General features: G+C 45.2%; 1 protein-coding gene across 1 annotated transcript; it reads right to left on the bottom strand.

Moving 5' to 3' along the window:
* Positions 1 to 11,015: 11,015 nt before the first annotated feature.
* Positions 11,016 to 11,543, bottom strand: LOC116479427 (ubiquitin-conjugating enzyme E2 L3-like). Its single transcript, XM_032171529.2, has one exon. It carries the CDS (start codon positions 11,535 to 11,537, stop codon positions 11,073 to 11,075), a length of 465 nt encoding a protein of 154 aa, XP_032027420.1. The 5' UTR covers positions 11,538 to 11,543; the 3' UTR covers positions 11,016 to 11,072.
* Positions 11,544 to 15,148: the final 3,605 nt, after the last annotated feature.

Here is a 15,148-nt window from a genome sequence, read left to right as displayed (position 1 = left end):
AATTGTGAGCGCCCACCAGTGAGATGAGCGTTGCTGTGTGTGGCTAAGCCCCAGCTCTGTGGGTTCACTGCCTGCTCAGCAGGCCCAGGTGCCTCCTCTGGTACTTAGAGCTAGGTTGGAGAAGAGGGCTGAGCTGGGTACACTTGGTTTCTTATTCCAAGCTTACCCATCAGAGAAGAGCCAGAGATGTTCCTCCGATGCTCTTCCCACTGAGAGTTGCAGTAGAAATTCCTTCTCTTTCTCTCTCTCTCTCTTTTTATTTTTTGAAACGGAGTCTTGGTCTGTTGCCCAGGCCGGAGTGGTGCAATGGCGCAATCTTAGCTCACTGCAACCTCTGCCTCCCGGGATCAAGTGATTCTCCTGCCTCAGCCTCCTAAGTAGCTGGGAATACAGGCACGTGCCACCATGCCCGGCTAATTTTTGTATTTTTAGTAAAGTCGGAGTTTCACCATATTGGTCAGGCTGGTCTCAAACTCCTGACTTTGTGATCTGCCCACCTTGGCCTCCCAAAGTGATGGGATTACAGGTGTGAGCCACTGCACCCAACCTTTTTTTTTTTTTTTTTAAAATAGAGATGGGGCCAGGCACGGTGTGTCCCATGCCTGTAATCCCAGCACTTTGGGACACCAAGGCGGGAGGATCATCTGAGGTCAGGAGTTTGAGACCAGCCTGGCCAACATGGTGAAACCTTGTCTCTACTAAAAATACAAAGATTAGCTGGACTTGTTGGCACATGCCTATAATCCCAGCTACTCAGGAGGCTGAGGCAGGAGAATCGCTTGAACCCTGGAGGGGAAGGTTGCAGAGAGCCGAGATTGTACCACTGCACTCCAGCCTGGGCAACAGAGAGAGACTCTGTTTCAAAAATAAATATAGATAGATAGATATGAGGTTGCAGAGAGCCGAGATTGGGCCACTGCACTCCAGCCTGGGCAATAGAGAGAGACTCTGTTTGAAAAATAAATATAGATAGATAGACAGACAGAGACAGGAGTCTCCCTATGTTGCCGAGACTGGTCTCGAACTCCTGGGCTCAAGCCATCCTACTTCAGCCTCCCAAGTAGCTGGGACCACAGGAATGTGCCATCATGCCTAGCTACTTTTTATTTTTTGTAGAGATGGGGTCTCACTATGTTGCCCAGGCTGGTCTCTAACTCCTGAGTGCAAATGATCCTCCTGCCTTGGCCTCCCAAAATACTGGGATTACAGGCATGAGCCACCTCACCTGAAATTCCTTCTCCATCTGGCCACACGAGGACTAGGCTATGAGTGTGACCCTGATATGGCCCTAGTCAAGGTCTGATTGTCCAGTGCTGTGACCAACCCCAGCAGCTTCAGCCCAGGACATCGGGGGGCTGGGTTGAACCAGGTAGAAACATAGAGATTGGTGAAGTCTCAGAGCCTGTGGGAGCAAGGAGGGAAATGAGGTTTGTTATGCTTGCAGAGAGTGTCTGGAGAGCTAGGGTCAGTTTGGGAGAATATGAGGGTGACTCAACACCAGCCCTGCGTTGGACTCTGCAGGTGGTTCTGGAAGTGCATTGCCGATGCCCCAACCTGGAACAACTCTAGGGGAAAAAAACTTCCTTTCTTTTTCCTCCCTGCCTTTCCAGTTGGAAGGGAGGGAGCAGCAGGCATTAATTTTAGTTTTTTTGTTTGTTTTTTGGAGATGCTAGTCTCACTCTGTCACCTAAGCTGGAGTGCAGTGGTGCGATCTCAGCTCACTGCAACCTCTGCCTCCAAGGTTTAAGCTTCAGCCTGCCTTAGCCTCCTGAGTAGCTGGGATTATAGGCACATGCCACCACACCCAGCTAATTTTTACATTTTTAGGAGACGGGGATTCACCATGTTGGCCAGGCTGATCTCAAACTCCTGGCCTTAAGTGATCCGCCTGCCTTAGCCTCCCAAAGTGCTGGGATTACAGGTGTGAGCCGCTGCAGCTGGCAGCAGGCATTAATTTTGAAGCAGGTAAGTGTTTACAGGCAGTGCTAGCAGGTGGGGGAAGAAGGCCCTGATCTGTAGCATTTGCAGATTACTATCGTGTAAACACTGTCTCACCACAGCTGGTTTCAAGCTACCAACAGTTTAACAACTGGCTCACAAAATAATTGAAGGTTCAGCATTTGGCTCTCCTGAGCTGTGGCATACCACTGGTTACAGGTGTCTTCTTCCTGGGATTACCCTATGGAGAATTCATTCTGCCTTAGTGACCTCTGACATGGGCCTTGCCCCGAGGGGTGATGGGGTGATGAGACATCAGACAGAGCTTCTCCCCTTTTGGAACCTCCCCGTCCCTAATCATTGCCTTCTCCCAGATAAGGGGCTGGGAGCTTCAGGGCTGCCCTCCAATGAAGGCAAAGCATAATCACAATAGCTGACATTTATTTATTATTTTATTTTTATTTATTTATTTTGAGACACGGTCTTACTCCATCACCCAAGCTGGAGTGCAGTGGTGTGACTGTAGCTCACTGCAGCCTCGAACTCCTGGGTTCAAGCAATCTTCCCACCTCATCCTCCCCAGCAGCTGGGAATACAGGCATGCACCACCACACCTGGCTAATTTTTAAAAAGAATTATTATTATTATTATTATTATTATTATTATTTTTATTTTTTTTTTTTTTGTAAAGACATGGTCTCACCATGTTGTTCAGGTTGGTCTCAAACTCCTTGGCTCAAGCGATCCTCCTGCCTCAGCCTCCCAAAGTGGTGAGATGACAGGCATGAGCCACCACACCCAGCCTATTGAGTGCTTCTTATGTGGCAGGCACTGTGCTCAGTCCTTCATGCATGGACTCCTATCAGCAGCCCACTGAGAGAGGTAGAGATGAAGACACTGAGGCACAGAGAAGTTAAGTTGCCCAAAGCAACATAGCTGGTAAAGTAGAACCTGAGTAATTTTACTCCACAATCTTGCCCAGGATATAAAGCTGCCATGCTGCCATGCAACAGTATCTGAAAGGGAGGCCCAATAACTGGGCCCTATTAGGGGCTATGAAGGCAATCATGACTCCATCTTGGATACCGACTGCCATCTTGACTTCTGCTTAACCCAACTCCTGAGAACAACTCCAACATTTCTAGTTTTGTTTTTTTTTTTTTTTTGAGACGGAGTTTTTGTTTTTGTAGCCCAGGTTGGAGTGCAATGGTGGAGTCTCAGCTCACTGCAACCTCTGCCCCCAAGGTTCAAGAGATTCCTTCCACAGCCTCCCGAGTAGCTGGGATTACAGGTGCCCGCCACCATACCCAGCTAATTTTTTGTATTTAATAGAAATGGGGTATCACCATGTTGGTCAGGCTGGTCTCGAACTCCTGACCTCAGGTGATCCACCCACCTTGGCCTCCCAAAGTGCTTAGTCTTTTTTTTTTTTTTTCTTTTTCGGTTGCCCAGGCAGGTCTCGAATCCTGGCTCAATATCTTCTGCCTCTTGCCTCCTGGAGAGTGGTTACAGCAGGGTTGCCGCCGGCCCGGCCCAATCTCGACTCATTGCAACCTCCCTCACCTGGGTTCAAACAATTCTTCTACCTCAGCCTCCCAAGTAACTGAGACTACCGGTGCACACTACCATGCCTGGCTGTTTTTTGTTTCTTTTTTTAAGACATAGGGTTTCATCGTGTTGCCCAGGCTGGTCTTGAATTCTTGGGTCCTATTTAACCAAAATTATATCCCAGTAACATTTCTTTTCCATCTAGCTGTATGTTTGTGGGTAACATAATGTAACAGACAAATATCAAAGTTTCAGTTAGTTTCCTACTCATGTGACAATCTAAATTTAATTGGCTTTCTTCCCCCTGGTGGTGCAGAAACCCAGGATCTTTGAATGTTGAGACACCATGTACATCTAGGTGGAAAGGGAAAGTAAAAATAGAGAAAGCAGGCTGGGCATGGTGACTTATGCCTGCAATCCCAGTGCTTTTGGAGGCTGAGTGGGGAGGATTGCCTGAGACCAGGAGTTGGAAACAAGCCTGGGCAACCTAGCAAGACCCCATCTCTGGAACAAAAAATTAAAAATTAGGCGTGGTGATGCACACCTGAAGTTCCAGCTACTTGGGAGGCTGAGGCTGGAGGATTGCTTGAGCCCAGAAGTTTGAGGCTGCAGGGAGCTGTGCAGCACTACTGCACTCTAGCATGGGTGACAGATTGAGACCCTGTCTCATAAAAAAGAGAAAGCACATTGCTCTTTGGCTAACACAACACATTTTTTTCCTTTAACATTGTGTGGTAAAAACTAGTCACAAGAGCTAGTGCCATTCCTGGAGGGGAAGCTATTTTTCAGCAATCACTCTGTATTCTGGAAGGGAAGAAAAATATTGAGGGAAAGTTCTCCTATCCCTGGATTCTGCTAACTTAAAAAAATTATTAGGCTGGGTGTGGTGGCTCACACATGTAATCCCAGCACTACGGGAGGCCAAAGCGGGTGGATCATCTGGGGTCAGGATTTCGAGACCAGCCTGGCCAACGTGGTGGAACCCCATCTCTACTAAAAATACAAAATTAGCAGGGCATGGTGCACCTTTAATCCCAGCTACTTGGGAGGCTGAGACAGGAGAATCACTTGAACCCGGAGGCGGAGGTTGTAGTGAGCCAAGATCACACCATTGCACTCCAGCCTGGGCAACAAGAGCGAAACTCCGTCTCAAAAAAAAAAAAAAAATTGTTTGTCCTTGGGAAATTTCTCTTATTTTCTTTTTCGTTGATAGAGCAATTAAAAAATAAAGGTTTTGTTTGTTTGTTTTTGTTTTTGTTTTTTCCACTTGCTTGGCTGTAAAGAAAAAAGTTTTTTTGTGGGACCTGGGATTTTAAATCAGGACAGTCTTTCGGAAGTCTGTTTGCCTAACTTCCACAAGAAGGTGTCTAGACTAAAATTAGTTAATGTTTTCCTGGAGTTCATCAGACAGCATGAAAGATAAACAGGGCAAGTGATAAAGCATTATGACAAGACTTATAATAAAGGAATTTCAAAGGGGCTATAGGGTGCTGGGAGTGGGGAGGGATAACAGTACACCTAACGGGAGGCGGGACATGGTGGCCCATGCCTGTAAGTCCAGCACTTTGGGAGCCCAACTTGGGCAGATCACTTGAGGTCAGGAGTTCAAGACCAGCCTGGCCAACATGGTGAAACCCCATCTCTACTAAAAATACAAAAATTAATGGGGTGTGGTGGTGCATGCCTGTAATTCCAGCTACTCAGGAGGCTGGGGCAGGAGAATTCGCTTGGACCTCGCCTGGAGGCAGAGGTTGCAGTGAGCCAAGATCCACCACTGGGCTACAGAAGGAGATTCCATCTCAAAAACAAAAACAAAAACAAACAAAAAACACCTAACAGGATATTTTCCCCCGAGGAGGCAAGGTTGACTTAAGTTCTGAAATATGTGTAGGAGTATATCAAGTGGTCAAGAAGAGCATATGAATGCAGAAGCCAAGTCAGTAATTCTCAGCCTAATCCTTATAGAATTTCCTGGAAACTTGAGAAATGTACTAAGGGTTGAGTCCTACCTCAGACCAATTAAAAAAGCATTTATGGGGATGTGTCATGGGTATCAGTGTTTTTAAAAGTCCTCCAGTGAATCTAATGTGCAGCCACTGTTGAAAACCACTGCATAAAGGCCATGGTGAATTCGTGAAAGTTAAATGATTTTGGTATGTCTGGAGTCTCTAACTGTGGAACATTGGAACTGGGAGTAAAACATCACTAGGTCAGGCTGAGTGCAGTGGCTCACACCTGTAATCCCAGCATTTTGGGAGGCTGAGGCAGGTGGATCACTTGAGGTCAGGAGTTCAAGACAAGCCTAGCCAACATGGTGAAACCCTACCTCTACTAAAATACAAAAATTAGCCGGGCATGATGGTGCACACCTGTAGTCCCAGCTACTTGGGAGACTGAGGCAGGAGAATAGCTTGAACCTGGGAGGTGAGCTGAGATCACACCACTGCACTCCATCCTGGGCTATAGAGCAAGGCTCCATCTTAAAAAAAAAAAAATCCCTAGGTAATATGATGAAAATTTAAGACTGTTTAAAAAGATTTGAGTGGAGTCTTAAAACATTTCAGAGAACTAAGGGAAACTTGCTGGGTGTGGTGGCACATGCCGGTAGTCCTAGCTATTGGGGAGGCTGGGGCGGAAGGATCGCTTGAGCCTGGGAGTTCGAAGATGTAGTGCACATGATCATGCCTGTGAATGACCACTGCACTCCAGCCTGGGCTATATAGCAAGACCCTGTCTTTAAACAGAAAGAAAAAAAGAGTGGTCAGGTGCAGTGGCTCATGCCTATAATTCCAGCACTTAAGAGGCTGAGGTGGGGGGATCGCTTGAGCCCAGGAGTTTCAGACCAGCCGGGGCAATATAGTGAGACCTCATCTCTCCAAAAATATACAAAATTAGCTGGGCATGGTGGCATGCACTTGTAGTCCTAGCTACTTGAGAGGCTGAGGTGGGAGGATTTCTTGAGACCAGGAGGTCAAGGCTTCAGTGAGTGAAGATCGCTCCACTACACTCCAGCCTGAGTGACAGGAGTGACAGCCTATCTAAAAAAAAAAAAAAAAGTTGTGATGGCCGGGCATGGTGGCTCATGCCTATAATCCCAGCACTTTGGGGAGTCTGAGGCGGGTGGATCACCTGAAGGTCAGGAGTTCGAGACCAGCCTGGCCAACATGGTGAAACCTCGTCTCTACTAACAATACAAAAAATTAACTGGACGTGGTGGTGGGCACCTGTAATCCCAGCTGCTTGGGAGGCTGAGGCAGAAGAACTGCTTGAACCTGGGAGGCAGAAGTTGCAGTGAGCTGAGATCGTGCCATTACACTCCAGCCTGGGCAACAAGAGCGAAACTCGGCCTGAAAAAAAAAAAAAAATCCTTTTATTCTAACTTCTGGAAGTAACATTTCTTCCAAAGGAACCAACCTCTTTTCAAGGTGACACCCTGACACTACAGTTGGCTGAAATGTCATAGAGTTAAATCATCTCACATGAGCACTCTATTCAACTATGTACCCTCAGAGCTAGAAAGTGGATATTAATCTAACCCTCATTTTAAAAATGAAAAATATGCACAGAGAGTTTAGGCCTAGATTCAATCTCAGGCAGTCTGATTCCAGAGGAATGTTGTTTCACCATTGGGTTATAAAGTATCAGTTTTCTTATATACTAGCATAGTATTAAACTTTGAAGATAGGGCATGGTGGCTCACACCTGTAGTCCCAGCTACTGGGGAGGCTGAGTTGGGAGGATGGATTGAGCCCAGGAATTGGAATCCAGCCTGGGCAATATAGCAAGACCTTGTGTCTTTTTTTTTTTTTTTTTTGAGACGAGTTTTCGCTCTTGTTGCCCAAGCTGCAGTGCAATGGCATGATCTTGGCTCACTGCAACCTCCGCCTCCTGGGTTCAAGCAATTCTCCTGTCTTGGCCTCCTCAGTAGCTGAGGTTACAGGCATGCACCACCTTGCCTGGCTAATGTTTTGTATTTTTAGTAGAAACAGGGTTTCACCATGTTAGCCAGGCTGGTCTCGAACTCCTGAACTCAGGTGATCTACCCGCCTTGGCCTCCCAAAGTGCTGGGATTATAGGCCTGAGCCACGGTGCCTGGCCCCCTCATGGTTTCTTTTAGCTGTTTTTCTGTCACCTGCATTTTCTATAAATTGGGAGGTAGGTCTAGAGCAGTGGTTTTCAATGGGGATGATTTTACTCCTGGGGGACAGTTAACAATGTCTGGAGACATTTTTGGTTGTCACTACTAGGGGTACCTTTGACATCATCCGTGGAGAGGTTTGGCATGCAACAGCGGAAATCTCCTTTGAATCCCTGTAGTGAATTTTTCATTTTAATTATTGTATTTTTTAGCTCCAGAATTTCTTCTTGGTTTCTTTTTAGGTTTTCTATTTCTTTATTGTTATTTATGTTCTGTTCATACATCATTTTCTTGAGTTTTTCTATGTCTTCCTTTAGTTCTTTGGACGTCTCTAAGGCAGTTGTTTTAAAGTCCTTGTCTAGTAGATCTACGATTAGGTCTCTTTCAGGGAAAATTTGTATTTATTTATTTATTTATTTTTTTGAATGGGCCATACTTTCCTGTTTGTGTACCTTGAGATTTTTGTCAAAAACTGGACATTTGAATCTGATAATATGGTAACTCTGGAAAGCTGATTCTCTTCTTTGTCCAGTGTTTGCTGGGCTTTTTTGTTTATTGTTTTGGTTGGTTGGTTGATGCAGGTTGTCTTTGTGCTGAGGGTCACCCTGAAATGTAAAGATATTCTCAGATCTTCTTTAATATTTGTACACCAATGTTCATAGCACCATTACTCACAATAGCTGCCAGTGTCAAACTAAGTTTTAGTCTGGCTCTTTTTTTTTTTTTTTTTTTGTATTTTTTAGTAGAGATGGGGTTTTACCATTTTAGCCAGGTTGGTCTCGAACTCCTGACCTCAGGTGATCCACCCACCTTGGCTTTCCAAAGTGCTGAAATTACAGGTATAAGCCACCGCACCTGACCCCAAACTCAAGTTTTTCCACCTCCAATTGTTTAATTTTTTTTTTTTTTCTTTTTTTGAGACAAGAGTCTCGCTCTGTTGCCAGGCTGGAGTGCAGTGGCGTGATCTGGGCTCACTGCAACCTCCAACTCCCTGGTTTAAGGGATTCTCCTGCCTCAGCCTCCCGAGTAGCTGGGATTACAGGCACATGCAACCACAGCCAGCTAGTTTTTGTATTTTTAGTAGAGACGAGGTTTCACCATGTTGGCCAGGATGATCTCGATCTCCTGACCTCGTGATCTGCCCACTTTGGCCTCCCAAAGTGCTGGGATTACAGGCATGAGCCACCGCACCCAGCCCCAAACTCAAGTTTTTCCACATCCAATTTTTTTTTTTTTTTTTAAGACGGAGTTTCGCTCTTTTTGGCCAGGCTGGAGTGCAATGGCGCAATCTCAGCTCACTGCTGGCTCTGCCTCCTGGGTTCAAGTGATTCTTCTCCCTCAGCCTCCTGAGTAGCTGGGATTACAGGCACGCGCCACCATCCCTGGAAAATTTTGTATTTTTAGTAGAGACAGGGTTTCACCATGTTGGCCAGGCTGGTCTTGAACTCCTGACCTCAAGTGATCCGCCTGTCTTGGCCTCCCAAAGTGCTGGGATTACAGGCATGAGCCACCATTCCCGGCCACTCCAATTGTTTTTAATTGTTTTTTGTTTGTTTGTTTAAAGATAGGGTCTTGATTTGTTGCCCAGGCTGGAGTGCAGTGGCAGGATCACAGCTTATTGCAGCCTCGAACTCCTGCGTTCAACCAATCCTCCTGCCTTGACCTCCATGGGATTACAGGTGCAAGCCACCACGCTTGGCCATCCAATTGTGTGTGTGTGTGTTTTCCTTCCTCCTCCTCCTCCTCCTTCTTCTTCTTCTTCTCCTTCTTCTTCTCCTTATCTTCTCTTCTATCTTCTCTTAAACTTTGAAGAGAGGGCATGGTGGCTCACACCTGTAGTCCCAGCTACTGGGGACGCTGAGTTGGGAGGATGGATTGAGCCCAGGAGTTGGAATCCAGCCTGGGCAACATAGCAAGAACTTGTGTCTTTTTTTTTTTTTTTTTTGAGACGAGTTTTCGCTCTTGTTGCCCAAGCTGCAGTGCAATGGCACTTCTTCTTCTTCCTCCTCTTCCTCTTCTTCCTCTTCCTCTTCTTCCTCTTCCTCTTCTTCCTCCTCTTCTTCTTCTTCTTCCTCTTCCTCCTCTTCCTCTTCTTCCTCTTCCTCTTCTTCCTCTTCCTCCTCGTCCTCCTCCTGAATCAATTGTTTTAAACATAGCCCAAACAAGCAGATTTTTAGTCCTTTAGGGCCTGCCTGCTCTGCACACCCTGGTGAAATTGTGCCAACCATTTGATGGCCACAGAGAAGATAAACCCTCCAGCTATAAAAAGGACCCCAATCCCTTGCTGCTCTTCAGACCTTTCTGATTTAGAAACTTCCCACTAGGCTGCTAAGCAACTTCACCTAGCACATAAGCTCCCACTTGGCCGGGTGCAGTGGCTCATGCCTGTAATCCCAGCTCTCAGGGAGGCAAGAGGAGGGAGGATAGCTTGAGCCCAGGAGTTCGAGACCTGCCTGGGCAATATAGGAGACCCCATTCTCCACAAAAAGGAAAAAAAAAAAACCAAAACAAACAACAACAACGACAAAAAAAACACATAAGCTCCCTCTCAACTCCCATTCTCTCCCTGGAGTTCTCTTGCTCTCCTCCCGTTCTGAGTAGTGACCTCCAACTCTGTAGCCTTTGGATATTCTCATGCTATGAGGGACTGCACACACAAACCCGTCAAAGCATGGTCCAAGTGTGCTACTGCCGCCTTGTGGTCACATCTTTTTCATTAATTGCCCAATAATCATTCAAATACCCTACATATGCATATATTTTTGTTTTTCACATTTAGTTCCCTGATCCATTTGGAGTTTATTTTGTGAATGGTGTGAGTTATCCATGTAATTTTGTTTTTTTCCAGATGGCTATCCAGTTAATCTTAGCACCTTTCATTGCAAACTGCATTTTTGCCCCAATTGATCTGAAACACCACCTTTCTGAACTGAATTCCCATATGTTCCTGGATCTATTTCTAGATATTCCATATTATCCCATTTGTCTGTTTCGTGTTCCTGTTCCTATCCACAGTTTTAATTGTAGAGGCTTTATAGTATGTCTTAATATCTGTAGGGCATTGTCATTTTGTTTTTCAGAGTTTTCTTGGGTATTATCAGACATTTGTGCTCCCATATGAACTTTAAAATTAATTTACATAACTCCATTAAAGAGTTTGGTGGTTTTTTATTGGGATTGTTTTATATATATATAAATATATATGATATATTTATATATATAATATATATGATAGATATATATTTTAGAAGATCTTAGATTTTAATCCTTTCTTAACAGGTTACCTAGACCACTTTTGATTAAGAAAACTGTAGAGAGTTAGTAACTGCCACAAGCTAACCCCAGGCAGTGGCACATGTCAATTTCCACAGGGTCCTGCTTTGCCGGGTGTCTGAATGCACTGCACGGGGCCTCTGCTCACACTTGCTGGAAACAATCGTGGCAGATTTTAGTCCACAGGTCGCTTTTCCCCATATTTCTTTGTAAACCCTTCAGCATTCTTACAGAATTTTTTACGGTCCTTAGTGTATTCTTCAGCTAGGTCAGCCCAAAACGGGTCCTCGGGCTGGGGGTCATTCACCAGTGCTATGAGGGACTGGATTACTTGGTCGGTTTTCGTTGCTGGCTTCCAGTTTTCAGCACTAATTACTGGCAGACAGACCTGCCCCTTTTCGTCGATGTTCGGGTGATAGATCTTTGTTTTAAATGTGATCTTCGGTGGTTTGAATAGGTACTCTGCTGGAAAGCTGATTTCGATTCTGAAGGCCCCCTTATCATATGGAGGGTTGTCAGGAACAATAAGCCCTTGCCAAGTCAATAAATTAGCTTCATCAACCTGGATGTTATGGAAGTTTTTCATCCCACATTTGCGGATTTCTTCAAGCTCCTTCATCAGCCTCCTGCTCGCCGCCATCTTGGATTTGGTCTTTTTTTTTGAGAGGGAGTCTCACTCTCTTCCCCAGTTTGGAGTGCAGTGGCACGATCTCGGCTCACTGCAGGCTCTGCCTCCCGGGTTTACGCCATTCTCCTGCCTCAGCCTCCCGAGTAGCTGGGACTACAGGCGCCCCCCACCACGCCCGGCTAATTTTTTGTATTTTTAGTAGAGATAGGGTGTCACCGTGTTAGCCAGGATGGTCTCTATCTCCTGACCTCGTGACCCTCCCGCCTCGGCCTTCCAAAGTGCTGGGATTACAGGCGTAAGCCACCGCGCCTGGCCTGGGATTGTTATATTTTTGAGTTAACCTGTTAAGAATTGCTATCTATATGATGTTAAGTCGTCTTATAGAAGAACAAGGAATTTTCCATTTGTTCAAGTCTATTTTGTGTCTTTCAAGAATGTTTGTTTTAAAGCTTCTTCATGTAAGTTTTACACATTTTTTGATAAGTTTAAACCTAAGTATCTTTATGTTTCTATTCTCCATAAGTTTTATTACATCACCTTACTGGCTTTTGACTGGTAGATGAATGCCATTGTTTTTAGATAGCAATTTCACATTCTGTTAACTTATTATTTTATTCTCTAGGGCTTTCCATATATAATATCACATCATCTGCAAAAAGAGATAGTTTCCTTCTTTTGCAATTCTATGCTTCTTTACTTTTTCTTCTTCTTCTTCTTCTTTTTTTTTTTTTTGAGATGAAGTTTCGCTCTGTTGCCCAGGCTTAAGTGCAGTGGTGCAATCTCGGCTCACTCCAACCTCCACCTACCAGGTTCAAGCGATTCTCCTGCCTCAGCCTCCTGAGTAGTTGGGATTACAAGAGCATGCCACCATGTCCGGCTAATTTTTGTATTTTTAATAGACATGGGGTTTCACCATGTTGTTCAGGCTGGTCTCGAGCTCCTGACCTCAGGTGATCCTCCTGCCTTGGCCTCCCAAAGTGCTGGGATTACAGGTGTGAGCCACTGTGCCCGGCTGCAATTCTATGTTTCAAATTAATTTTTCTTACTGAATTGCATTATCTAATGCTTCCAGTACACACGCACACAGACACACACACACACACTTAGCTATAGGTATAGGCAATCATCTTAAGAAAGTATTCACTAATTTCTGTTTTTCTGGAGTGCTGATATCAATAATGGACATTGTGCTGGGTGTGGTGTTGCACACCTATAGCCCCAGCTACTCAGGAGGCTGAGGGAGGAGGATCTCTTGAGCCCAGGAGTTTGATCCAGCCTGCATAACATAGGAAGACCCTATCTCTGACAATAATAATAATAATAACAATAATAATAAATGAGTGTTGGCCGGGCGCGGTGTCTCACGCTTGTAATCTCAGCACTTTGGGAGGCCGAGGCGGGTGGATCACGAGGTCAGGAGATCGAGACCACGGTTAAACCCCGTCTCTACTAAAAATACAAAAAAAATTAGCCGGGCATGGTGGCAGGTGCCTGTAGTCCCAGCTACTCAGAGAGGCTGAGGCAGGAGAATGGCGTGAACCCGGGAGGTGGAGCTTGCAGTGAGCCGAGATCGCGCCACTGCACTCCAGCCTGGGTGACACAGCGAGACTCCATCTCAAAATAAATAAATAAATAAATAAATGAGTGTTGAATTTTTTCCAAAGGCTTCATCAGCATCCATGGAGAAAGTCACATGACTTGTTCTCGTAAATATATTTATATGGTGCATTATTTAGTAGATTTCTTTTATTTTCTTTTCTTGAGACAAGGTCTGGCTCTACTACCCAGGCTAGAGTGCAGGGTCATGGTCGGTCTCAATTCACTGCAGCTTCTGCCTCCTGGGTTCAAGCAATCCTCCCACTTCATCCTTGTGAGTAGCTGAGATCACACATGACTAATTTTTGTCTTTTTTGTAGAGATGGGCTTTCACCATGTTGCCCAGGCTGGTCTGGAACTCATGAGCTTGGGCAATGCAACCTCCACCTCAGCCTCCCAAAGTGCTGATATTACAGGCATGAGGCACCACAACTGGACTATTTAATGGATTTTCTAATAGCTGCACTAATATTGCTGTTTTATGCTAAACTTCACATGGGGATAGTTATTTTCTTAATGTGGTCTTGTATTTTATTTGTTAATAGCTAACAGCATATTTGAATCCATATTCATAATTGATATGGTTCTGCAATTTTTCATTTTTTGTACTCTACCACTTTTTTTTTTGAGATGGCGTCTTGCTCTGTCACCATTGGAGTGTAATGGTGTGATCTCAGCTTACTGCAACCTCTGCCTCCTGGGTTCAAGCGATTCTCCTGCCTCAGCCTCCTGAGTAGCTGTGATTACAGGTGCATGTCACCACACCCAGCTGATTTTTGTATTTTTAGTAGAGACGGTTTCATCATGTTGGCCAGGCTGGTATTGAACTCCTGACCTCAGGTGACCCACTTGCCTCGGCCTCCCAAAGTGCTGGGATTACAGGTGTCAGCCACTATGCCCAGCCTCTACCGCATTTTGTATCAATGTTATACTTTCTTCATAAAAGGAATTAGGAAGGGTTTCTTCATTTTCATTGTTCTTAAATTATGGAGCACTGGGAATATCTGAACTTGGAAGGTTTGGTATAATTCTCCATTTAAAACATCTAAGCTCACATTTACAGTCTTATGATGGTTGACAAAGGTGTCAAAACAATTCAATGGGGAAAAATAGTATTTTAAATGAATGGGACATAGTCTTAAAAATGTCTGAAACACGCCGGGCACGGTGGCTCACACCTGTATTCCCAGCACTTTGGGAGGCTGAGGTGGGCAGATCACGAGGTCAAGAGACCGAGACCATGCTGGCCAACACGGTGAAACCTCGTCTCTACTAAAAATACAAAAATTAGCTGGGCGTGGTGGCGTGCACCTGTAGTCTTAGTTACTCGGGAGGCTGAGGCAGGAGAATCATTTAAACCCAGGAGGTGGAGGTTGCAGTGAGCCAAGATAGGCCACTGCACTCCAGCCTGGCAGCAGAGTGAGACTCCATCTCAAAAAGAAGAAAAAAAAAAAAGACACTTGCACACACGTTTATAGCCCACAGTTTGCAATTGCAAAAATGTGGAACCAGCCTCAATGCCCATCAACTAATAAGGGGATAACAAAAATGTGGTATATATATACCACAGAATACTACTTAGCCATAAAAAGCAAGAAAGTCATAGCATTCTGAGCAACGTGGATGGAGACTATTATTCTAACTGAAGTAACTCAGGAATGGAAAACCATATATATGTTCTCACTTACAAGTGAGAACTAAGCTATGAGGATGCAAAGGCCTAAGAACGATATAATGAACTTTGGGTGGGTGCAGTGGCTCACGCCTGTAATCCCAGCACTTTGGGATGCCGAGGTGGGCAGATCACTTGAGGCCAGCAGTTCAAGACCAGCCTGGCCAATGTGGCGAAACCCCATCTCTACTAAAAATATAAAAATTAGCTGAGCATGGTGGCGCATGTCTGTAATCTCAGTTACTCAGGAGGCTGAGGCAAGAGAACCGCTTGAACCTGGGAGGCAGAGGTTGCTGAGATCATGCCACTACACTCCAGCCTGGGCAACAGAGTGAGACTCTGTCTCAAAATGAAA

Source organism: Hylobates moloch, unplaced genomic scaffold (assembly GCF_009828535.3).
Source record: "Hylobates moloch isolate HMO894 unplaced genomic scaffold, HMol_V3 SCAFFOLD_12, whole genome shotgun sequence".
Taxonomy (NCBI): Eukaryota; Metazoa; Chordata; class Mammalia; order Primates; family Hylobatidae; genus Hylobates; species Hylobates moloch.
This window is presented reverse-complemented; position numbering and strand designations above follow the sequence as displayed.